Source organism: Neltuma alba, unplaced genomic scaffold, assembly GCF_004799145.2.
Source record: "Neltuma alba isolate B1F8T4 unplaced genomic scaffold, ASM479914v2 tig00006433_pilon, whole genome shotgun sequence".
Taxonomy (NCBI): Eukaryota; Viridiplantae; Streptophyta; class Magnoliopsida; order Fabales; family Fabaceae; genus Neltuma; species Neltuma alba.
The window spans coordinates 9,607-34,536 of NW_021634464.1; the positions used below are offsets into that span (position 1 = coordinate 9,607).

General features: G+C 33.5%; 2 protein-coding genes across 4 annotated transcripts; both read left to right on the plus strand.

Moving 5' to 3' along the window:
• The first annotated feature begins 2,967 nt into the window (after window positions 1–2,967).
• LOC114750397 (pyridoxal kinase-like) lies at window positions 2,968–10,886 on the plus strand. Its single transcript, XM_028938996.1, has 13 exons — window positions 2,968–2,984; window positions 3,155–3,332; window positions 3,713–3,806; window positions 3,952–4,056; window positions 5,029–5,112; window positions 6,216–6,289; window positions 6,674–6,738; window positions 8,235–8,298; window positions 8,985–9,050; window positions 9,302–9,358; window positions 10,061–10,105; window positions 10,202–10,255; window positions 10,476–10,886. The coding sequence occupies exons 2-13, from the start codon at window positions 3,201–3,203 to the stop codon at window positions 10,614–10,616; spliced, it is 981 nt and encodes a 326-aa protein (XP_028794829.1). The 5' UTR covers window positions 2,968–2,984; window positions 3,155–3,200; the 3' UTR covers window positions 10,617–10,886.
• Window positions 10,887–13,177: 2,291 nt separating this feature from the next.
• On the plus strand, window positions 13,178–20,352 carry LOC114750396 (protein AAR2 homolog). 3 transcript variants are annotated; one of them, XM_028938993.1, is made up of 13 exons: window positions 13,178–13,363; window positions 13,995–14,077; window positions 14,370–14,427; window positions 15,346–15,405; window positions 15,897–16,026; window positions 16,144–16,373; window positions 16,530–16,622; window positions 16,707–16,778; window positions 17,588–17,620; window positions 18,202–18,327; window positions 18,951–19,007; window positions 19,757–19,852; window positions 19,937–20,352. In XM_028938993.1, exons 1-13 carry the CDS (start codon window positions 13,268–13,270, stop codon window positions 19,982–19,984), a joined length of 1,182 nt encoding a protein of 393 aa, XP_028794826.1. In that variant the 5' UTR covers window positions 13,178–13,267; the 3' UTR covers window positions 19,985–20,352. The 3 variants fall into 3 exon arrangements, with proteins under 3 accessions (XP_028794826.1, XP_028794827.1, XP_028794828.1); XM_028938994.1 differs by having other exon boundaries at window positions 18,244–18,327; XM_028938995.1 differs by lacking the exon at window positions 13,178–13,363 and adding an exon at window positions 13,741–13,811.
• The last annotated feature ends 4,578 nt before the right edge of the window (window positions 20,353–24,930 follow it).

Below are 24,930 nucleotides of genomic sequence, written 5' to 3' on the forward strand. Positions count from 1 at the left end.
CCAATCCAAACACAATTCAGCTTATTCAATTTAGCTTTTACCCAACTTCACTTATCCATAAGCTATACTTTTAATAAGTTACTTTTCCAATCGCTAATCCAAACGGGCACATAGATGTTTCAAAGTTGAGGATGAAATGAAATTTGAATTTGATTTCAAATTTTAGCGCAAGGATTCAGGGAGGATTTTGATATCTCATACAGAACTGTGGGCTTCTTCACTCTGCGGTTGATTCTGACACTTTGCCTCTTGCATGTTTCTCTGTAATTTCTTTCTCATGCGCCATTTGAAGGCTGTCGTGAAAATGAAAACCTGGGTAATGTGAACCCCGAAGATCATTTAGGGTTTTTTGGGTAATGTTGCGTTTTTTTTAATCATGTGACCCAAAGTTTTAAGCCATATGATGCCTTTTATAACAGGCCTCAACTACAATACATTTGGGGAAAAAAAAAAAAGCTAGTGTGCAGCCCAATACATCCTATTGCATCTAATTCTGAATCAGTTAACACGAAGCCAGAGGAAGAAGGTTTATTTTTTTTTTTTATTAATATGGCTTGTGAACAGTAATCTGAGTCTAAAGCTAGTGCTAAGCCATTTTTAAATATGGCTTGGTGGAAGAGTTTTTATAGATATATTGAATTTAAAATGACCAATTTGAACTCCTTGAATATAAAGTCACATCTACCCTTCCGAATTTCCCAACATAAAGCTGCAACAAAGGATCGATGCTTGACAATGGTATCCTCTTAAATGGACTTGGATTCTCTCCACTTCCTTCCCATTCTCTTCCCTCCACTACCCTTCTTTTCTCTTCACAACCATTGGATTAAAATTCCAATGGTCCAAATTTAACATCTTATAAATAATAATATTAAAAAAATAAATAAATAAATTTAAACTGTTAAAATCTGGTCTAAACAGTTACAATTGTAATAAAAAATTAAAAAAATTTGCTCTATAAAACAGTCTGTAGTTATAAACTGTTCAGATTAGATTTTAACAGTTTAAATTTATTTATCTATTTTTTATCATAATATTTATCTTTATAAATGTTATAAAATATTAAATTTGGACTATTGGAATTTTGATCCAATGGTTGTGAAGAGAAAAAGATGGTAGTGGAGGGGAAGAGGATGGGAAGGGTAGTGGAGAGAATCTGATTCCATCTTAAATTTGAACTTTTTTGCCAAACATACGTTCATGGTATGATACTTGTACATTGAATTCCCGATAACAAAATCTCATTCTAGGTGTGCTTGGATTAGCGATAAGAGAAGTTATTTTTTTTTCAATTTGACTTTTACAAAATGAGATTAGGTAAAAGTCAGGTAGTGTAATGTGATTTATATTTGGGTTGGCTTTTGTAAAAAGATCAGTTTAAGAAGTTAAAATTTGTTTAGATGATTAATAAAAAAATAAATTTAGATGTAAAATGATTGAAAAGGATGTAAACTTTATTGAATGGTACATATTTATATTATATGTTTATAATATGATAATTGTCAGAGAAAAATTAAAATTAAAATTATAAAAATAACAATAGTTATTTTTAAAGAATAATAAATTTATTTTTTAAAAATGATTTTATTATTCAAAAAATAATTTTTTTAATATTAAAAACTAATTGACTGGATTTTAAAAAAAAAAAGAACTCACATCATGCATTCTCTCTCATCCCTGACTCGTGGGCCTCACTTATCAAAATGTCTGGTGGAGAAGCTTTTTTTAACCAGCAGCAACGAAGAAACTAAAAACAGGAGCTTTTGAGAAAAAGTTCGTTTTTAGTATAAGTCTATCTTCACGGCGAATCCAAACATTTTTTTTAAATGAAAAGTTATTTTTTTCAGTTTTTTCCAGCGGAAAAGTCAATTTAGAGGCTTTTATCGTGATCCCAAACACACGTCTATCATTCACAGCAGGAAAAAAGATCTCGTTTCATTATAAGGATGTGGGAATTCCAATCTCCAAACTCAGGTTCCCCTTTTACCGACCAAAAGTATTTGTACCCTCGTCTTCCTCCTCCTTTTTTTTTTTTGAAGTAAACTTGTTTAAAAAATCCACCATTAAAAAATTTATTGTCCTTTCACCAAAAAAAAAGTTTATTGTCCACAGATAAATAAGAACCTAGATAGTTGTAACTATTTTTTAATTATGTACATCACATCTGTAGCTATATAAATGAAACATATAAAATTAAAGGCAAGTTATACATAATTAAAAAAGAGTTAGAAAATAGATTAAAAGGGTGTTTGGATATCTTGAAAAGTACTTCTTAGAAGTATTTTTTACAAATCTAGATAAACTTCTCCATATATTTACTTCGTAGACTGTAAAATCACTTCTGAAATCATGATTTGGTTTCTATTCAAATACCCCTAAAGTTTGACGTCAGCATTAAAATTCCTTCCCAAAGTACCACAAGTTTTGTATCGGAAGATTTTTCAGATTTCCCCTCCCATTTTCCCAAGATCATAGATTCTCCTTCCATCTCAGTCCTTTCCGTCCCATTTAATAAGCTTCATGGGCAACGATAAAGTCTCTGGGGCGAAGCGAGAGGGACTAGTTGGGTATGGCCCCATAATTCTTTAATTTTTGCTTGCATCAATTCCTCAGAAATTTATATTATAAACTTTGTATTATGCGTGTTTTCTTAATCTCGAGCTTAGTTTTTTAATCTTAGATTCCCCCCTTGCTGACCTTATCTTTTTGTTCTCACTCAAAATCTCAAACCTGCGATGTTGGTCATACAAGAAACCCTGTAATCCACCCATTAGGTACCCTGAAATCCACGCTGCTGATTACGCTGGCGGCTGAAATTGATGGCATTAATTATTATTAACTATTACTTTAATTAATTTCTTAGTTCTTAATAATTTTTTCAGAGCTGGAATCAAGCGTACACCACGGTGCTCGTTTAATGTTGACGCAGTCTCTGTTCAGAAGCCGACCCTGGTTCAATTATCCCGAGAAACTCTCATTTTCCGGTGAGGAACTATCACTTGTGATTTATATTTTTCCTGCCCTGTTTTTCACCTGTTGCTTGGTTCAAAATCGCATTGGAAAGAGCTTGAGCTAGATATGCGAAATGCAATTTGCTTTTTTTTTTTTTTTAATTAACTCTTAGCTTTTGTTCTCGTTTATTTCAATCCTGTAGTTTCATTGTTCGAAATTTAAGGGCGAAGAGTTCCAGAAATTCAGACATGGCGCCACCGGTTCTTTCTCTTTCAAGGGCGAAGAATTCCAGAAATTCAGACATGGCGCCGCCGGTTCTTTCTCTTGCTCTTCCGTCGGAGACTGGTCGAGTTCTCAGCATTCAGTCACACACTGTGCAGGTTTTTATTGTCCCATTTCAAATAAGGCCTCCTAATACTTTATGAACATGATATACAGGATTGCTTAATTAATATACATCAAATGTGTTTGTAAGACATTGCCAAGAGTTGGATCCTGAGTTGTTCTTGCCAGGCGAAAAAGGTGATAAAGCATCAAAGGGCACTCCTTTGGTAATTAATTTGGTTGAATGAAAAATTATTGATGTTAATGAGTTTTTCAACGTTGTTAGATCATGCTGCCTCTTAATAAACAGTAGAATTCATCATATCGGTTTTCGATTGCTATTTCTAGTTTCCTCTTGGCGTAATTCTGCATGTAGGATGCATGCACCGCACTGAAGAATTACCTTGACAACGTAGCCCCTTGCTATTCTTCTTAGGGTTATGTCGGAAATAAGTCAGCTGTCTTTCCGCTACAACTTTTGGGCTATGATGTGGATCCAATTAACTCTGTGCAGTTTTCGAATCACACAGGCAAGCTGCTTCTATTTCTTCATTCAGTCTCTGGACTCTGACTCTTTGAGACCTGATTTGTGGTGCGATGACATTTGTCAATCTGAATAAGTTCAGACGTGTTATGATTTTTAGTAACAGTGAACTAGACTTGAGGACCATGCAGGGTATCCAACCTTTAAGGGTCAAGTTTTGAATGGAGAGCAACTCTGGGATATTATACAAGGCCTTGAAGCAAATGAATTATTGTTCTACACTCACTTATTGACCGGTATGTCAAAAAGTGTCCTATATGTTTTATTAATACTGAACTGTATTCCACTCTTCTCACCTCTGGTGAAATTTAAATCAGCATTATGGCAACAGATGTTAAGAACATCACAATATATAAAAGCAATTGGCTAGATCACTACGCTGCGCTATGCCTTATTCTAAATTCCTAAACCAACAACCAATGGTTCCAGCAAATCCAGTTTCAAGCTTTAGACATGATTGTGAGACCGTATTATCCATGAGGGAATTGAGGACCGTTGAATTAATAAAGGAGGTAGGTTGCATATTTTCCTTGGACGGTGGTATTTCTAACCATGGATGAGTTAACTGACATCTTGCTGGTAGCTTTTTATGAAATGCTTCTGGTGCAGCCACCTGTCATAGAGATGAGGATGTAGTACGTCTAGCATTAGACTTGTCAAGGGAGTCAATGATTGGATCTGTTTAGGTCGTGTGATTTCTCCTCGTGATATTTTCTGTTGGTGACAGTGGATGGAGGCCACTTTATTTTAAATTTATTTAAATGTTTCGCTTAATATGAAAGCCTCTCTGCAGGTGTATGATCCCTTCTTGTTGGTTTTTTTTTTTTCTGGACTGTTGAGTAATGTGGAATAGTGGGCCCTATTTCTTGCTTTGGGTGTAAATGGAGTGATGCCTGCTGCTATCTTGGTAGTAGATAATGGGGTGACATTTTGCTGGTTCCTCGTTGCTTTCATGATATATTGGGATAGAATGGGAAGGTCTTAAGGTGGAATGATCCTCTTGCTGAGACCTGTGATGTTGTCATGATGACTTTTGGTGGTAGCTTCCATTATTTTTTTCTATTGGTGCAGTAATTCATACATGTAGATGTTATCTTCTTTTTCTTCCCCAATGCAACCTTGAATTTTATTGATATACATCAAGATAATTCGAATTGTGCTGGATTATTCTGCAAAAGTCTACCCCTACCAATTTTATGTATTTTCAGGTTATATTGGTTCAGCTTCTTTCCTGAACACTATATTGGAAGTTGTCAGCAAGCTTCGTACAGTAAACCCTGAACTTACATACGGTAAGATTTCTGAAATTACTAAAGCGCAAGGGTAATCATCACTTCATTACCGTTTGAGGCTCAACCTTGCTCTGAATCAATGTTAATTTATCCTGAGTCCCGATGTTTCAAAACTCAAATTAAACCAGGGGGACTAGTAGAACTGCGCAAATCAAACCATCAATTGTTGGTTTGGTTCCATTTCAACCTTAGTGCATCATCATTGTGTGAGTCAATAAATCTGAGCATGGGATAAATACACAAAAAATACTTCATACTTGTGGTCTTCAGAAAAATCTGCACCAACGATTTGCATGCATGGTGTATCAACGATTTGTAATTCTTAATCCATATAATTGTTCTTCAGCATCCCTCTCTCGCATTATTAGTTTCTGACATTCTTATGCTTTTGTAACTCTTACCAGCTGCATTATAACAGTGTACATAAATTCTCTTTGTTCGCCTCTGCTTTCAAACTACAAGACCTAACATTTTATATTCTAAAGCATCAATTAAGATTATTTAATTTGAACACAGGCGCATGTCGCTTTAGCTAAAAACAAACTATTAAGATTTGGAGGGGGCTGACATTGCAAATTATTAACGATTTAATGTATAATAATATTCTTTTACTAAACTGTGGTGCCACCCGAGTTACACCCCCTGTGTGAAAGATGATAAAGAGTCTGTATGCTTTTTTGTCTGAGAAACTCGGGTTCATTGTTAAGTTCAAACCATCTTTTGATTGGTGTAAACTCTAAATCTTACAAAAATTGAGTGGTATTGAAATAAGACACTGGACTAAAATAGAATAGGATGATGTAAAACTACTATCATAGCCAACCAATAAAGGACCATGCCTTTATCAATGGATAAAAAGGCTCAAGAAAATCACGTTCAGAGAACTATCTTCGTTTAGATCTCCAAATGCTTGAATTTGACTCTATAGCTCTGTCTACAAATAATTATAAAAAGGAAAATGACCATGCCTTTTTGTAGTCACCTAATAATTCATGCCTTTACAGTCTTCAATTCTTCGTCGGAGCTTCACTTTATCTTAGTTCTCCTGGGGAAGTATTGTTTGCATATCTGTATCTTTTCTAAAGTTTGTATTTTCTTGTCAGTATGTGATCCGGTGATGGGTGATGAAGGAAAGCTTTACATACCTCAAGAACTGGTATCAATTTATCGTGAGAAGGTAAGAATGATCCGCAAAATTTTGCTGGAGGTGCATTCCAGCAGTATATACATTATTAAGAGTTAGATTAGATTTTGTCACTTCCTTGGCTGAATCGTGTAGACCCAAGTCACTAATAATTGAAATTCAGCTTTTAACGCATGTTTCTCTGTCCTATGTATGAGATGGTATTAGCAAAATTTACTTTTATATGGTCCATTCTCTTCCCCCCAAATAAAAGGGAATATATATTGACTATGCAGTTATACATGTCTTGGTGTAATCACCCATAACATGTCATCATCCTCCATCTTGAGACTGGAAGGGGGTGGATGATATGTGGTCCATTCTTATCGTAGAATTTCGTTGCTTGTTTTAGCATCTGAGTGACTCAAATTTTGTTAGGTTGTTCCAGTAGCTTCGATGTTGACTCCCAATCAATTTGAAGCTGAACTGTTGACAGGGTTCAGGTAATCATATAACAACTGAGATTGGCTAAATTTCCCCCCAGTTTTATGTGTTCTTTATTTTCTGTCTCTTCTAAGTTCTGATATATTGCGTGGCTGGTACTTGGTAGCATAGCGCTATGCTTTGCCTGTTATATTGTTCAGTATATAATACTGAACGTAAAAGAATATTCAATAGGACTTTGAAGTTTTGCGGTGGATTTGGAATATACTGTCGATTATCTTCAGTGAGCATCAAGTTTGCCGGCTTGTCTTGGAGCAGGGGTTAGCTATGAAGTTTGGAGACATTGACATTGGAGATAAACCTTGAAAAATGTTCCAAAGAACAATGAGAAAATGAAGGTTATAAGCATGTGGCAATCCTAAACAAGTAGTTTAATCGAGTTTGGAGAGAGTGTATACAAAAAATAAACGTGATATTAATACTGCCATGAGATTTGTGATAGATGTTTGTAACTCTGACAGGAGAGAGAAAGAGGGAAGGGAGGGAGTTGAGAGATAATTGAGAGAAACAGGAAGGAATTGAGAGAGAAACGGGGGAAACAGAGTCTGAGTAATGCGCACTGAATTATTCACATCATAATTTGAATACAACCTAAGTGTATACTCTATATATGGGTTCAATACCTTTCAACTACTCTTATGGTCATTTTCCTAATTAACTTCATAACTCCTATTCCCGTCACCTACGTGATTACAATTATACAAATTTTTGAGACTAAGGAACAAAAATTGTTGGACCCAAGCTCACGAGTACATGCCCAGGCATTGGAAAAAATGAAGATTGTGACCTAAGGCATTTGAAACTCAAAGAACACGAGCCTAGTGAAATAGAATTGGGTTGGACATTTGAAGAGTAGACTTATTAAAGAAATTATGGCCTGCTCAATAGAAGTTCCAAATCCAAGGATTGGACAATGAAGGACCACACCCAGATGTTAAGGCAACTGATAACTGCATTCAGGAGAAAGGGGAAAAGAAGAAGAGTGAGCCAAGTCCAGTTACATTTGATGAGATGAATGAGTCCAAGTATAAGTCTATTTTGGATGTTGAGTTGATGGTGGTGATTGATTAAGTCCCAAAAAAAAAAAAAAAGAAAAAAGGAGCATAAGGTTCCTTTTTTTTTTTTTTTGGTAGGTGAAGGAGCATAAGTTTCTTTGGCGATGAACTCCTTGTTGGCTTGAGGATTTTCTTTTAATTAATTTTATTTTTTTATTTCTTAGGGAGTGCACTATGGGGATTGACGAAGTGACTGGAAATCTCATGAGCTAATTTTTATTTAGTTTTCTTATCAACGTTATCTTGTTCTTTTTTTTTTTTTTGGGTTTTATTTCCAAATTATGTAATTTTTTGAAAAATAAAAATGTTAACAAGTGATTGAAACAAATTTCCGTAGACTAATTTAAGTTCTTCAATATTGTTTATGTTTTACTTCCACACCATAATGCTACTTCACAATATTTTGCTGTTTGCTATCTAAGCGCTTGCAATTTTAACAGGATTCAGTCTGAAGAAGATGGCCGGAAAGCCTGTAACCTTCTTCATGAGGCTGGACCTTCAAAGGTTTGCATTTGTGCTTGCACCTCTGGAAGCCTATGTTCATATTTTTACTCTCTCTCTCTCTCTCACACACACACACGCACGCACACACGGACACACCCACACTGAAATCTTTTCTGTTCTCGAATGTTTTCTTTTCCTTTGGAAATGGACTTCTGATCTTGATTCATGCTTTCTGAATTGTCTATCTGAAAGGTGCTTCTCTCTCTAAATCCTATAAACTTCTCATGTGGTCATCCATTGTAACCAATCAGCTGCAAATGTCTCATGCTTTTTGCTACTCCTCCGGTCTTAAATGTAAGACCCTTATACTAGTGTATATAAGGATCTTATATTTAGGACTGGAGGAGTATAATGCATCACACACTGGAATCTAAGCTGCGTGCTTAGGGGGAACGAATTTTCACTTATTGAAATACCACATGCAGTGTAGCAATCTAAGCTATATCTGTTTCAGTTCACTTATTTGTGTAATAAAATTCCATCTTAATGCTCCCCACAACGGACAAATCCATGGCTCAAATCTCTGTTACACGTGTTAATTATGGGCAGTAGAAACTGAACTGTCTCCGAGATAATGTTTGGGTTCTTGCATTTCACTGTAGTATAATGTCAATAACTTGTCTTTACTTAACATCACATGTAACTTGCGTACAATGGATGTCAATACAAGTTCTGTTGCCTTCCAGGTTGTAATTACTAGCATAAGTATAGATGGCAGTCTCTTCCTAATAGGCAGCTATCAAAAAGAAAAGGTAGGTATATCTCATGTACGATTCCATTCAATTTTCAATTTCTGATATTTGAGCGGTTATGTTTATTTGAAGTGTTTACTTTTCATAATTACCCTGCATAATATAGTTGCTTGTATCTTGACAGTCATAAACAATCTTTTTCCACAACTTTTTCGTACATTTTATATTTTATATGCTATACTTTCGATTTCTAAAATCCTATCTGCCTTCCATTGACAATGGCTTATGATTGCATTACCTTTATGTGGCAGGGACAGCCTCCCAAACAATTTAAGATCGTGATTCCCAAAATTCCAGCTTATTTCACAGTATGAATACTTCATTGCTGTAAATTTATCGTTGAATCTGTGCTGAAATCCATCAGATTGTTTTTCACAATGCAATGCTATAATTGTTTTTTCGTAAAGGAAAGTGAATGTCACTGTTCATTCAACCACGGATGATTTTTAGTTGAACTGGTCCATAGTTGAGTGCTGTATGACGTATGGATCTACAATTATCTATTTTTCCCCATTATTTTCAGAGTTCAGGCTCCAATTTATTAGCTTGACAGTCCTAATAATGAGATTTTTCTGTTGTTCCCATGAAATCAGAATTGACAAAGATTTTAAGAGGCCTTTACCACCATCATTTGTAAATTTATGACTGGGCCATCGATCCCTTCAGGGGCATCTGATAAAATTGGGATGACTTGTTTACCGCAGATTTCTCTTTCATCACTGCCTGTCTGCTGCACCGAATGGAAATACAAATAATGCAATTAGAACTGACAAGTTAATGCTTCCAAAAAAAAGGGGGCAATTTCAATGAACTTATTTGATTGTTCTTACAAAAAATTAAAGAAAGAGAGGATTGCAACGTCATTTGAGGATTTCTTGACATCACCTGTTTGTTCAGAAATTTATATGATAGTTTTCCTAAAATCTTATTCTCTTTAGAGTTTCATCCATACATAGAATTACTGGAGCTTACTTTTTTCCTTTTTTTGTTATGCTTTTTTATTCTCGTAGGGAACAGGGGATCTCATGACTGCTCTTCTTCTTGGTTGGAGCAATGTACTGCTCATTCTTATTTATCTTATGGCTTTAATTGTATTCTTTATTGCCTAGTAATTCCATAATATTCATAGAAAATCTCTTTCTGCGTTCTAGAAATATCCGGATAATCTTGAGAAGGCTGCAGAACTTGCGGTATCAAGCCTGCAGGTATTTGTTTTATTTCTCAATATTATGATTCATTTTATTCATCCCTCGCAATATTGCGGAGCGTTGCCTCAGAAATGGGGAGTCCTTCATCATTTGAGATTTTTCATTTTTCTCTGATTCTAGATTCTCTGTCCTGCAATGCCATGAAATTCGGTTTTCTTGATTTCAAAACTTCTGAATGATGGGTGATTAATATTTTTTGTGCCACCAAATCATGCAGGCACTTTTGCAGAGGACAGTCAATGATTACCGAAGAGCTGGACATAATCCTCAGTTAACCAGCTTAGAGATCAGATTAATTCAAAGCCAGGATGATATTCGTAGCCCCCAAGTCCTATTTAAAGCTGAAATATACAATTAAATTGGTGATATGACCGCCTACGATATGTGATCTTTGCTTTCTCGTTATAATATTCAAGTGCTTCCAGAACTCCAAGCTGTACGGTATAATGAAAAGGAAAGATGGTTTATTCATATTTGTTCATCAGACACAGAAAATAAATTTGTGATATGTTTAGCAACAAAGGCCTACAAAAAGTAGACTTTACTTTGCTAGGGTGACAATGATAGAATAACTGCTGATATGATTGGCAAGAATTAAGTTATTATACATAATGATTATTTACAAAAAGATGGGGAAATCGACAAAGGAATTAATAATAGAATTTAAATTTGGTGGTTTAAATGAAGAAAAGTTATGAGTTATTTATGACTAGAAAGTACTTAATAAAGTGAAAAGAAAGTTTTATCGCATTGTTACAAGACCAATAATGCGATATGGAAATGAATGTTAGGTTTTAAAGGGATACCATGGGTATAAAGTGGGATAACTGAGATGAGAATGTTTAGATAGATGTATGGTCATACAAGAAAAGATGGGATTGGAAATGAACATACAAGCCAAAAAGTTGGAGTGACTTTTATTTAGAAGAAAATGGTAGAAATTTTTTTGAAATGGTTTGATCACGATTAAAGACTCTTTGGATTTGTGGATGAGGAGGGTTGATTAAATTGAGTGAGATATTTTGATCAACAATTTTCTTAAAGATTTGGTCTTTTGTAGAGCTTAATGGTATCAAACAATTTATGGAACTGACTCTACCTAACAGGATAAGGTTTTATTGTTATTGTATATAATGATCAGTGTGGATCCTCTTTTGAATAGGAGAGAATCTAAAAAATTCTAATGCCAATGTTTGAATCTTCTCTTGGACATCAAGGTGGGTCATGGGCATAGAATTTGGATCTTGGCTTGATCCCTTTTTACCACCTCTCTTCCTTCTCGTTCAAAAACCCTTCCATATGAGTTAGCAGATGTCAATAACAAAGCATAGAAACTGGAAATGTTTTCTCGATCTAGATGGTAAGCCGCACATCCGTTTATGGTTTATTAGTTAACGGATGTTTGTATGAATTAACGGTAGTAATACTTTTCCACTTACGAATGCTTTATGGGCAGATGTACGTCTTAACTCCATAAATAATGTCCAATTCGATTCTCATTGATGCTACCATTGTGAAGGATCCAACATAAAAGGGAACGAAAGCAAAGAGTAATGAAGTCTTGAGGTAGCACAATCTTCCCTACGCAATTCCTTGAAAATTTGGAGTGCAGCGTTATGTTGTTTTAATGGAAAAACAACCAAGTTATAAGAATTAGCAGAAAGAATTAATCCCTCACAACCGAACGAATTAATATTTGAATTCATATTAAAAGAGGTGTTTACATTTAGTGTTTGATAGTCGCTCAAATAAGATTGTCTCTAATCGGAAAATAATCATGCATAGCCAAAAAAAAAAAAGGGTGTATGTGGGTCACTGATGTAACCTGTATTATTGAAAAAAACCAATAGAAAATCTCTTCGAGTCTTTGATCTGAATAGTGACAACTCAACAATGATAAAGACCGATTATTTACCCCTTGATTTAAATATTTGGACAAATGCAAAATTTTCTTATGTAAATTATCATTTTCGTTTGCTTTCCATTCCTTTTTCTATTTCAGAGTGGGTGGGTTTTAGATTTTAAGACTACCAATAAGAGAAGACAAATTAATATATATTTTAAATTTTTTTAAAAGAAAATTAGTTAACTCTGTAATTTTTTGTGCTCTCATTTTCTAATATCAACCAAGATTTTTGCAAAAGAGGAACAGAAATGAGGAACATTAGGAAATCATCAGAATAATGTTAACATAAAATATAAAATTTATGACAAATTACATTACTTATAAGCAACGACGCATAACTTATTTTTTTTAGACATTGTGATAATATACAAGCGCATCTAGTTGCACATGTAAGTGACTTTTACCTTGCACATACTTTTATCTCTTTGAGGTGTGAAAATAGAGATACTAATATTATTTTTTTTTGGAAATATTTCTTTTTAAAATTTAATTCTTGCCCAAACATATGGGGAAAAAAAAATTAAAACTGAGTTTTTTTTTTCAAAAAAGAAAAAGAACCTGTAGAAAGCATGATTGTTAGTCGTATTTTATCACGGTATATCGTTATTTGTTGATGAGTTGCATTTCATTATCTTTGATCTTTGATCTTTTTGGTTAACAATAACAAAAGAAGCACTAACTTATGACTTGTAAGAAGTATAATTTACTACTAATTTATATGCATTTAAATTTGGTGGAAAAATATGCATTTGATTATTGTTAAAAAAATTGATAATATAGATATTTTTCGGTTGAATTACATTAAAAATGTTAAAGAAATTTTTTGGGGTAATAACTTGTTTAGAATTTTTCAATTCATAAAAATTCGCGAAAATTAAATAAAAAAATCACTCGGAAAAATAGTAATGGTTTTTTCACTTTTTACCCCTCTTTAGTGGGGAGTATAACGGAAGTTCACTTTTCTTCTCCTCAGCAGAATTTATTTGTTGGACATCCACGACGCTGCGCTAGAAGGCTCAAGACGCTTCAGAACATTGCCCCGCCTTGTTCTTCCATCTACACGAACACGAAGGACTGCAAACCGAAGCTTCATAGTTGGAAACATGGATCCTGAAACAGCGTTAGAACTTGTGAAGCATGGAGTCACTCTTCTCCTCCTCGATGTTCCTCAGTATACCCTCGTCGGAATCGATACTCAGGCAAGTGAATTATTAACATTCTCCCTCATTTCCTTTCTGGTCAAATAGGATAGCTGGAGCTTTCACTGCATTCGGTCAATGAAATAGTAAGCTCGATATGTACAAGAATAGCATTTGCTATCTTTTCCCTGAGTTGTCTTGAAGCATACTTAATTGCGCCCCCATTGTATGTGAGTTTACTTTCCACAGTCTTGATTTACATACATACGTACACTCACACACACATGCATGCATACATTCCTTTGTGTTTGGTTGCACATGCTGTTTTGTTTATGCCGGAGCGAACATTGTATCACAGAAGTTTTTTGATACAACGTATTACGGAAGTTAAATTTAATACTGCAAATTTTATTTTTGTTGGCTTGTTAAAAATTGTAGATCACGGAAGGGCATACATAAAACAACTGATAGGGCCAATTAAGACGGAAATTTGATCTTATTTTCTCAGGTAGTGTAGAGGTTATCCTTTAATTTTCTTTTGGTGCACGTACTTTTGTCAAAAAAAAAAAAAAACTTCGTATCTGGAAATTGAGTGTAGCTATGTCGGTCTTGGAAAAGGAAAAGGGGGGGAAATTCTCTCGTTGCTTTCAACTTCCTCTGACACAGGTGACATCAAAATTCCTTTTGGCAGATGTTTTCTGTGGGACCTGCTTTTAAGGGTATTAAGATGATCCCTCCTGGTCCTCATTTTGTCTATTACAGTTCTTCAAGCAGGTAAAATCATGCTTCTTATCATCCAGCTCTAACTCTTCCTTAAATAAATTAGCCTTTACTTTTTGTATGAGGGAAGTAAGCATGAAAAAGATGTCAGACTGGAGCAGTACTTATCGGTACCATTATTATTTTGTTTAGCAGATCATAAAATAATAAGCATCAATGCATGTTTTTGATTGAACTTTTGATACTTTGGTTCAACGGCATGTTATGTTTCAATAATCTTGTCCATTGCGTGCCTCAATAAAGTTGTTGCATCTTTTCATTTGACATTCTATTTTTATTTTCACAGGGACGGCAAGGAGTTCTCACCAATAATTGGGTTCTTTATTGATATTGGTCCTTCAGAGGTTAGAAACTTTATATCTCTCTTGTCAAATCATCCACATACATACCGAGATGGTTACTATAACTTATAATTGGTTTTTCCCCAACCCAAAATTTGATAAATCAAGCACAGCTGGAGATAAGGAATGCTTTAGATTTTCCTTTGAATTGGTTATTCTGATCTGTATTGATATTACCTCGAGAATCTTGAACATCATTGTCTATTGTCATCCTTGAGATTTTGTATCTTTTAATTCCTTCATGCTTGAATAGAATTATTCCTAGATTCTACCAAGATCCTGTTCAGACACTTTTTTGGGTTGTGTACATTGTTGTCTTGTTTCATTTCAGATAAGCATGAGAGTTTTAACAAGGAAAGGTAGTTGTAATGTGGTGTGTTGTGGGGGTTTGTTTCACATTGAGCGACATCTTTGGCTTTTAAAGTTTCACTTGGAGTTGTCTCCCATCCACCGTAGACTCTCAAAGGAAAGCATTCTTGATATGCAAAAGACTGGAAGATTTTTGCAAAAACAATTACTTTGCATTTTACTTTGTGAATAACATTGTAGGAGAAACTGTAGAAAGAAGGCAAAGTGAATAACATTTTTCCTGTTTATAGTGTTAGAAGTTGTCCTAATGCCTTGACGTTTAGAATATCTTTTCTCACTAAACTCTTATCTCTGAATAAATTTTGAGGTTTATACACTATTCCTACACTCCTAATGATACTCAACACCTGAGATGGATTGGTTAGAATTAACTAATGGCTTTCTTGTTGAAGACTTGAATCCATTCTTTGATGGACATCATAAAGGAAGAAAACTTCATCATTCTTTAATGGACATCATAAAGGAAGAAAACTTAGTGCATGACATTGTGTGTCCGAAAAATCTCAAAGGTTTGTATAACTGTCTTTCCTGATATTTAACATGGATAAACAGGTAATTGTTCGAAAATGGGATCAACAAGAGGAAAGGCTAATAAAATTATCCGAGGAAGAGGTATGTGTTCCTTGAGTTGTATATATATTCTTTATCTAATTATTTTTTAATGCAAGACTGATATAAATAAAATAATATATAGTTATCTTTATTCTTGTTTAGTATTATGAGATTTCTTGGTCAATTTAGACATTCTAAGACAATATTAGGCGAAATTATGCATCAATATAATTAGTTGGTGTAGAAGCATGAATTCCAAAATCTTTACAAAGTTAGAATCACGATCCTCTTCTTTTATGTTGCAGAACAGGGCATTTTGCTTCTGCTAAGCTTAGAGGTTTATTGTTAGTACTAGTGGATAATTAGTAGATGGATTGATTTTTTAGTTGGATTCTTAATAATGGGGTATCTGGAGCAATTTGTTGTTATTCTTTGCTTTTGGCAATCTATCATTTTTATCTTTTGTATTTCTTTTACTGTCCATTTTTTATGGTTTTGTTATTATCTTTATGAATAAATGGTTTCTCATTTGCCCCCACTTTTTTCCCTAGGAGGAAAGATACCGTCAAGCAGTTAAAAATTTGGAGTTTGACAGACATCTTGGGCCATACAATCTTAATCATTATGTAGACTGGAAGCGATTATCTAATTTTATTTCAAAAAGTGTGATAGAAAGGCTAGGTATGCTATTTTCTTACTTGCAAGGCGTTCTGTATTAAACTGATGTTGGAACGCCTTTCTTCTGACTTTCTGTTTTGCACAATATTCAGCTTTTTAACTGATAAAGTTTATGGGCAGAGCCCATTGGAGGTGAAATCAATGTTGTACATGAGAGTGGGATGGTTGGAAACACTCCAAAGACGCTAATGGAGAAGGCTCTAGAAAAGCAACTTAAGGCCAGTAAGTTTGCAACATCAGCTGACAAGTCTCAGAGTCAGAGGAAAGGATGCTACTATACATCTGTTCCCAGCGTTATAAAATGTAAAGGGATGCAAGGACAAGAACTTACTTCTTTGAATCTTGACAAGGTTGTTTGTGTACATATTATTGAATACCTGGTCCCAAAAAGGAAAAAAAAAAAAAAAACCTTGTGTGTTGGTATTAATTTAGCATGTGATCTCAGTGCAACATTCCAGTCCTTTGTTCTCTGATTTATGTGGATTCTCTTTTGTTGGTTTATTCAGACACAATTGTTAGAAACTCTGCTGGAAAAAGATTATGGAGGTTCTGAGGACTTGCTTCTTGGAGAACTGCAGTTTGCATTTGTTGCCTTCTTGGTATAGCAGATTAAACTTGATTTCTTGGTAAATTATTTATCATATTTGACCAAATATGAAATTTGATATTTTGTAAATGTGCAGATGGGGCAATCACTTGAAGCTTTTCTCCAGTGGAAGTCCATAGTTAGCCTTTTTTTAGGCTGCACTGAAGCAGTGAGTATGGCTTTGTAGTTATATCCCAGTTGAATGCTGCATGCAAGGACTTTTCAAATGACCTTTTGAATTCTAGTTTTCTTATTTATGCTTGTTTCTCATTAAAGACACGAAGTTAAGAGATTGAACTGCGGATGCTGCAAAATAATATATCTTCCGTAATATTCAATTTGATATGATAATTAAATCAATCTTGGGGCTCCTGCTTAACAGAACAGCTTAACCTGCAGGGTTTTTTGAGGCTCAAAATCTGGCATGCTTAGAATTCATTTTTGCTATGTCTGGATATTTCTCTAAAAGGATATTCTGCATATTTTGCTTGCAAAACTTAAGAAGGCTCTGAACCTTTCAGAAAACTTGGTTGAGAAGATAGCCTGTTCGTTTTGACCAAGTCCAACATACTGTTCTTGAGAGTGGGACACAACATTGAAGGTTTAGAAAACCCTTTACCTTCAGGGAAAGGAACTTGTCATATTAAATTTATGTGAAGTATATGAAAATTGAAGCTTCTTTTATTTGAGCAGCGCTGAAGCTTATACACAGAACAGAAAAATAACTTGACATATCAAAATGGGGTTCTATATCCATTGTAATATCTTAAACTTGATAATCTTCAATTTTGTCCCCGCATGGAAATTTTTCTCATATTTCTTCATATGGCAGTTTTTCCTTCTTTCCTAGGACATTTTGTTGGTAGGCTATGTATTAGGTGGCATGTTATATGCTAAAATTATAGTATGGGTGGAGTGGTGTTATGAAATGATTATAGATATATTTATTTCTCTAAGACTTTGTCCAATCTTTTGCAGCCCTTCCATACACGGAGTCAACTATTCAAAAAGGTAAACGTTGGAACTGTATTTTATTCTTTAAGATTGATTCTGATGGGCATCTGCTTGGGAAACCCTCCCCGTATAAGCCAATTACTCAAGCATTCCATGTAACGTAATGCAGGGCTTAGGCACCCCATACCATCTTGGTTCGTATACAGTACAAAACAATAAACATAGTACTTTGAATATTTTTACTCTCAGAAGGCCGCCTAGGAGCATAAAGGCTGCTGAATTTGGATAACGAGTAAAAAATGCTGTGACTTTTATCAAATTTCTTTGGATGATGCGAAAGTCCTCAAATCAGGACTTTAGATGAAAAATGGGTGAAATAATTCTTAAAAGGTGAACAAGTTTTGAGGAGCTATGAATTGCACAGTTTGATATCTTCTAAAGTTTTTGGTCTTTAACTAGTATATTACCATATTAAATATAGCTGACTTGGATTATTATGCTATGCTGTGGTTGCTTGTAAAAATAATTTCCTATTTGAGATACTTGTTCGATTTACAACCTGGTGCTTTCATCTGCTCTTGTGTTTGCTTTCCCCAACTTCACTTAGCTGAAATTTGGAATTTTATGGATTCTCATAGTTCATGAAGGTAATCTACTATCAACTAAAATATGGACTACAGAAAGATCGCCCAGATGAAACAGGGCCAGCATTGTTGGATGATTCTTGGTTTTCTGCCGACAGCTTTCTGCACCGTCTTTGTAAGGTAGCTTGATGATGTTATGAACCCAATTTTTAACTTCTCAGATTTGTTGTGTTATCTTGCATACCTATTCTGGCACAATTGTATTGGTTCTCTTGATTTTTTTCCCCCCTTCACCCGGTTAACTTTGTTGAATAATTTAATTTTTTTAAGTGTTCTAGAGTACATTTTCCCAGCTAGAAATATTTGTGGGTATACGTACCTGTTTTTCCATTTTTCATATATTCCATCCGTTGTCAAAAAATTTCCTGACATCATCAATCATCAATAACATCTAAATGAGAATTCTCCTTTAATTATCTCTAGGAATTAAGTTGATAGCAGCACAATGTGTCAAGGATTCGTTAAAGTCAGAACTAACACAAAGTAAAGACGACTTAACGGGAAATGTAATGTCTCAAATATTGTCGAGGAAGATCTGCTTAGTCTATCCGTTCTTGTTCAATCCTCCTCCCTACAAGATGTAGTCGCTTTTAAGGCCTTGGATTTCTGTGATCTAATTGCCCAATATTTTGGCTGTTTCCGCTAGTATTGATTGAATCTTAATCTCAGTACAACGTCCAAATAGTTGATTTAGCTTGTTGAGTTTGTGTTAATCTATGACTCGGGCCATTTTTGAATTCCAGGATTTCTTTTCTCTGGTTCAAGATGCCTCTGTTGTTGATGGAGATCTTTTGTCATGGGTATGAGCTCTGATCCTGTTTTTATCATACTGATACATCTTCTGCTTCTTCCCTCAAAAGAAAGAGAATTATAATTAGGAATTGAAAAATTACTGGAACTGAAGGATGGAATGAAGATGAAATCGCAATTTCTTTCTAGTTTGGTATGCCTGGAATGTATCATGCACTAGTAAGCACAACAGGGAGGGATTTGGCCCATTTGGTAACTGTAGGGGGGAAAACAAGTTAATTGCCTAGTTACATGTGTCGCCTGCATACACGGCTACACAAGACAAGGAGCAACGCGGCCTTCCCTTTCTTTTTTTTTTTTCATTTTAAATAAACAATTGTTACTTACCTTGATTATCAGATGATTAGATATGATATGCTTGTTAATGTTATTCAAATAAGCGTGTTGTTGACATGTGTAGAATTAAGATTAAAATGCAAATATTAAAGTTCACTTCATAGTCGCATGTGTAATAGGAAAATGTCAAACCGATGTTTTAAGCCTGGGCAAAATTGCAATAGATGACATTTGCTGTTACTTGATGATGGCAGTCAACAGCATTGAATCATGGTCATTCATGGCAGGTATTGGTAGTTAAGAGGGCCAAAATAATTGCATAACGACCCGTCTGTAGATCCGTACTTTTGATATAAATTTGGTCTGCTCTGAATGAAATTTTTTGCAGCCTGTTCTTCTGACTGCAGGATGTTGACTGGTTATTATGAAGAAAATAACAATTGACTTTTTTCATTCATCGCAGACGAGAAAATTCAAGGAGCTGCTTGAGAGCAGTCTGGGATGGGAGTTTCAGCAGAACAGTGCCGTTGATGGGATATATTTTGAAGAGAATGACGAGGTGAGTTTATTCAATAGTATTACTCTCTTGTCCTTGCAATCTGTGTGCTTCCTACATGGACCTTACTCACTATTCATTGTGCAGTATGCTCCTGTAGTGGAGATGTTGGATGATGAACCTCCGGCCTCATAGAGATTATGTATATCACAGACACAAACCAACATCTGAGAGTTAATTATGACATGGAATTTCAATTTGTCCTAACCTGCTGTCATGACATGACTTCTGGGAAATTCCATGTATTTACAATGTACAGTAGAATGCAATAACATTCTTAGAAATGAAGCATTTTAGTATTTTGCTTGGTATATTTGAGGAGTTGGTCGATGTGAGATCCGTGTAACCACCCTCATGAATGATACAAGGTGTTATTATTGCTGCTGCTGCTGACCGCATGGGCTTCCTGAAGATGCAGTCAGCAAAATTCTGTAAAATGGCTTTTTATTAGGCTCTTGAAGATAATACAAAGAAGCTTGCATGGTTTGATTCAATTTTGAAAATGTACCGTGCCCACAATTACAGTATTTTTACTGGAAATTGAATTTTTTCCTTTTGGAAAATTGGTAAACAGTAGTCAGAGACGCCAGACAGTTAATTCTACCCAACAAGGCACCAACTGAAATAAGTTTCCGTGGCTTTCAAATGATGGAGGGAACCTGGGCATGGGGACTTGGGCCGTAGTCTGTAGACTTGATAATGTACAGTTGGTAGAATTATTGGAGTCGCAGAAGGGAAGGGCCCAAGTGGAGTTGGCTCCACGTCATGGGACAGAAAGAAATACTACCTCCGGTCCTCAATATAAGATCCTGTTTGATTTTTATTTTGATCCTAAATATAACACCTTAATCTACTTTATTTTTTATATTTACTTAATTTTTTTCAAGATAGTCGTTCTAATAATTATAGTTCTAGTCAATACATTTGATTAGTAAAGATATTTGAGGAAAAACGACACCTATTTAGGACAAATAACTAACTCAACTTATTTTTTTAATCTCTTCAAATTAATTAACTAACTCTTATAATTAAAACCGGAAGTAGTATTAAAGAAATTACAAAGTCCACTAGGCGGTCATAGTATCAGTAAAAGGTCAAAAAAACATGGGAACTCTATAATGTTGACTTCCTTTAGTGGGAGTGATAATCACGAAAGACACAGATCTATAGAGAACCGACACTTGGGACCTCATGAAAAGGTTAATATCATAGAAGATTTTTTTTAAAAAAATATCTTTAGCATTAAAATATAGAAAATTGAGGACTGTGATCATGTGATGCCTCCTTAAATCTAATGCTGACTTGCTCCATATCTTGTTGCATCCCCTTTTCTTTTGTTTCTTTTTTTTTTAAAAAAAAAACTATCTGTCAATATGATGCTACTAAACAAGTTTTAGCAATGTTTGAATTGACGTGCGCTCGTTTCATAATTAACACTCATGAAATTAAAAAAAAGAAATTCCAAAAAAAGAAAATAATTACTAGCTAGTCCCAATAATAAGTGAGCAGTTGCTGTTTACTATCGTATAACTTGCTACTGCATATTGCTCTATTATTACTAAGATTTTTTTGAAATTATATCCCTTCATAACAATTCTCCCAATAAAAAGTATCATATCACACAATGTAATGTGAATTGTGAAGGAGAGTTGAAAGTGAGGGTCTGCTAAATATCTGGAAGTAAATAAAAAACCGACACATATTTTAAATGCCCTGGCAAAAAAAAAACATATATTTTAAATGCATTTCTTTTTGAGAGCTCCCTCACAAAGAAGTTACGCAAACTTGCAAAACGTCAGACATTTTAATGCATGAAGATGGGAATTTTTTTTAAAAAAAAATATTTTGAGAAATTATCAGGCTGGCCAAATAAGAGTCAAGTCAATGGAGCAAATAAATGTCAAGTCAACGATCCGGAAGATGAAGAGCTGAATATATTTTTTTAATTATTCTCGCTTGACTTTTATTTTAGTCCTAAATATAAGACCTCAATCCAATTTGTCTTTCATATTTATTTATTTTTTTCTAAGGTAATCCTTATAATATTGATAGTTCTAACTAATAAACTTGATTAGTAAGGATCTTTTAGGAAAGACAATACCTATTATTACAAATAACTGACATAATTTATTTTCTTAATCTACTTAAATTAGTAAACTAATTCTTATATTTATGATCAAAGGTAGTGTGTGTGTTTAAGTGCTTCTATTCACGGACGAAACTGGTTTCTTCTGCTGCTATTATTTTAACATCCATGCGATATAAAGCTATCATGTGTTATACGCAAATTGGCATAATAATACAAAATTATGAATAATGATGCTTTGACTTCACGTGTTTTTCTTTTTTAATAATAACGCCGTGTTACAAAGCCTTCTGGTCTGAAATATGAGATTTAATTTGTAATGTAATTACATTACATGCTAGGTCTTATATTTAGGATAAAAGGTAATAGTTATAAACATATAAAGCTAAATCTGATCACAAAATTTTTCTAAAATATGGTCAATAAAAAGACCTTCCAATCACATATAAGAATATTTCTGATCCTTTTGACAACGTTGATGAGAGGATGATTGTGTTTGTTTTCGCTTTGTGTGAGCTCAATTTATTTTCATATAATTTTCTTCTCAATAGAATTTAAGACTTTCAAGAATGCCCAAGAGTTCAGCAGTATTATTTTGAATGTAACCCAAAAATTTTATGAACTGTTTCAATCGAAACTACAAATCCATCCCCATCTAATTTGACCCATCCAAAATTGAGAGATATCCATTTAGGGTATATGTCTCTTTGCCAATTTTTCCTTTTTTAAAATTTTTTTTAAACAATTAAACACATTATAAATAAATAAATATGTCAACATTAAGTTTAAGGAGGACCTTATTCAAGCGTGACAAATACCGTTATTAAAACAACTTGTATTGACATTCTTTGAAATACTATTGTCTTAATTTATCTTTTTATATATTTTAATATATATTAATGAACAACATTTGCCTGGTCGCGTTTCATTATTTGAATCTCATAAAATCCAATGTTGTTAAGAAAAGAGGAAAAAGCGCTCCCTCAATTTTATTTATAAATTACTTTGAACGTGTATTATCAAAACTAAAAAAAAAAACTAAACTAAATTAACTCTATCTTGAAATTTAACATTTAATAACAGTACAATTTAGTACATATATTTTTCAGACAAATAACAAATTATACATTAATAAATAAAAGGTAAAATAATATATTTATGTTAAAAATTTAGTAAAAAAATTGTAGTCCAATATATAAGATGTTGTCAGGATAATTAATGTGATTTTTTAACTTTCACTCTTATTATATATATGAGAGAGTGGAGAGAGATGAGAGATATAATAAAGTGTAATATAAAATGCAATTTTATCATTTTTTAGGCGTAAAATAGAAAATTATTATTTTAGGACATATCTAATGACTAAAATTTTATTTTTTAGCATGTAAAAAAAATAACTAATTTTTTATATCATAGACCGAAGGAAATAACTAATAAATAGAACAAGACAATCTCTTTTGCGAGTCTGTAACTTGTAAAAAAGATGAAAACAATATTAATTGTAGATCTCTCCAAGTCAAACCCTGTATTGCTCTAAATCACAATCCTTAAAATATGCAGCAACTTGTAGAGGGACATTGGCTTCAAATGTCAAACAGCTTGATTTTTCAAAGACAAAAAAATCCAACCTTTTCTTGTTTTCATTTAACTGTTGTCTTGATTTTTCAAAAAGACAAACTTTTCCTCATATATTTTATTTAATTGAGCATATGCTGTCGCCCACGCTGACTTTTTGGCTGTCGATTTTCCATTCAACTTTCATTATTCTTTTGTAACTGCACATAGTAATTATGAATTGTCTTAAATATGAAACCACATTTTTGTTTTTTGTATCTAAGTTACTCAAGTAAACCTAAATAGTAAGAACTCTTATCTTTTTGTTAAGTGATCTGATTTAAATTCTTTGGAAAGTACATGATTTTATTTAATTTCTTTTTTTTACCAGCATATTTTATTTAATTTCTAACCCTTATAGTAAGGAAAATTAGGATTTTGCTACTGGCAGACAATACTCCTGATCCCAAAAAAAAAAAAAGTCTATATGAGTATTTGATACACAAAATTACAAGTTGATATTTTAAACCAAAGTAGTATGAATGGATTGGTGAGTGTATTTTATAAATAAATAATTTAACAATTATTGTATTTATTAAAATATTAATAAAAATAGGAATATATCTATTTATGTATATAGTGTATAATATAAAAATGTTTGTATATGCACCGTCACCTACCGAGCACCAACCAGAGCGGCATCAAAATTTGACAAGATAAGAGAAACGGTAGGTGCCAAACTCGATGGAACTTGTGTTCTCTCAAGAAGGGAAGGGTTTATTTCAAAAATTATTTTCCTTAAAATTACTTTATTTAATTTAACATTACTGTTCATACTCTTCAAAATATTACTAACTCCAGTCCTAAATATAAAAGCTAATTGACTAATTTGAACAGATTAAGAAGATAAGGTGAGTTAGTTATTTGTAATAAATAAGTGCTATCTTTTTCTAAAATATCCTTACTAATCAAGTTTATTGGTTAAAACTATTACTGCCTCCAGTCTTAATTATAAGAGCTAGTTGACTAATTTGAGAAGATTAAAGAAATAAATTAATTTAGTTATTTATAATGAATGAGTGTTTTTTCCCCTAAAATATTTTTACTAATCAAGTGTATTAACTAGAAATATCATTATTAGAATGACTTTCTTAGAAAAAAAATACATAAATATGAAAGATAAAGTGGATTAGGGTTTTATATTTAGGATTAAAATAAAAATCAAACGAGGTTTTATATTAAGAAACGGAAGTAGTATTATTACAAAGACTATTTTGAAAAAAATAAACAAATATGAGAGACAAAATGAATTGGGATCTTGTATTTAGGACTAAAATAAAAATTAAACGAGGTATTACTCCTCCGGTCCTAATTATAAGACCCAATTGACTTATTTGAGGAGATTAAGGAAGTTGGTTATTTATAATAAATAAATATTGTC

Bases quoted from the DNA above. Each gene is read 5' to 3' on its own strand.
- LOC114750397 (XM_028938996.1), top strand. From the start codon at position 3,201: ATGGCGCCACCGGTTCTTTCTCTTTCAAGGGCGAAGAATTCCAGAAAT. The intron at 3,333-3,712 runs GTTTTTATTGTC...TATTCTTCTTAG, and splicing joins TTCAGTCACACACTGTGCAG to GGTTATGTCGGAAATAAGTC. The intron at 6,739-8,234 runs GTAATCATATAA...CAATTTTAACAG, and splicing joins GAACTGTTGACAGGGTTCAG to GATTCAGTCTGAAGAAGATG.
- LOC114750396 (XM_028938993.1), top strand. From the start codon at position 13,268: ATGGATCCTGAAACAGCGTTAGAACTTGTGAAGCATGGAGTCACTCTT. The intron at 14,428-15,345 runs GTTAGAAACTTT...ATGGATAAACAG, and splicing joins TTGATATTGGTCCTTCAGAG to GTAATTGTTCGAAAATGGGA. The intron at 17,621-18,201 runs GTAAACGTTGGA...GGATTCTCATAG, and splicing joins GGAGTCAACTATTCAAAAAG to TTCATGAAGGTAATCTACTA.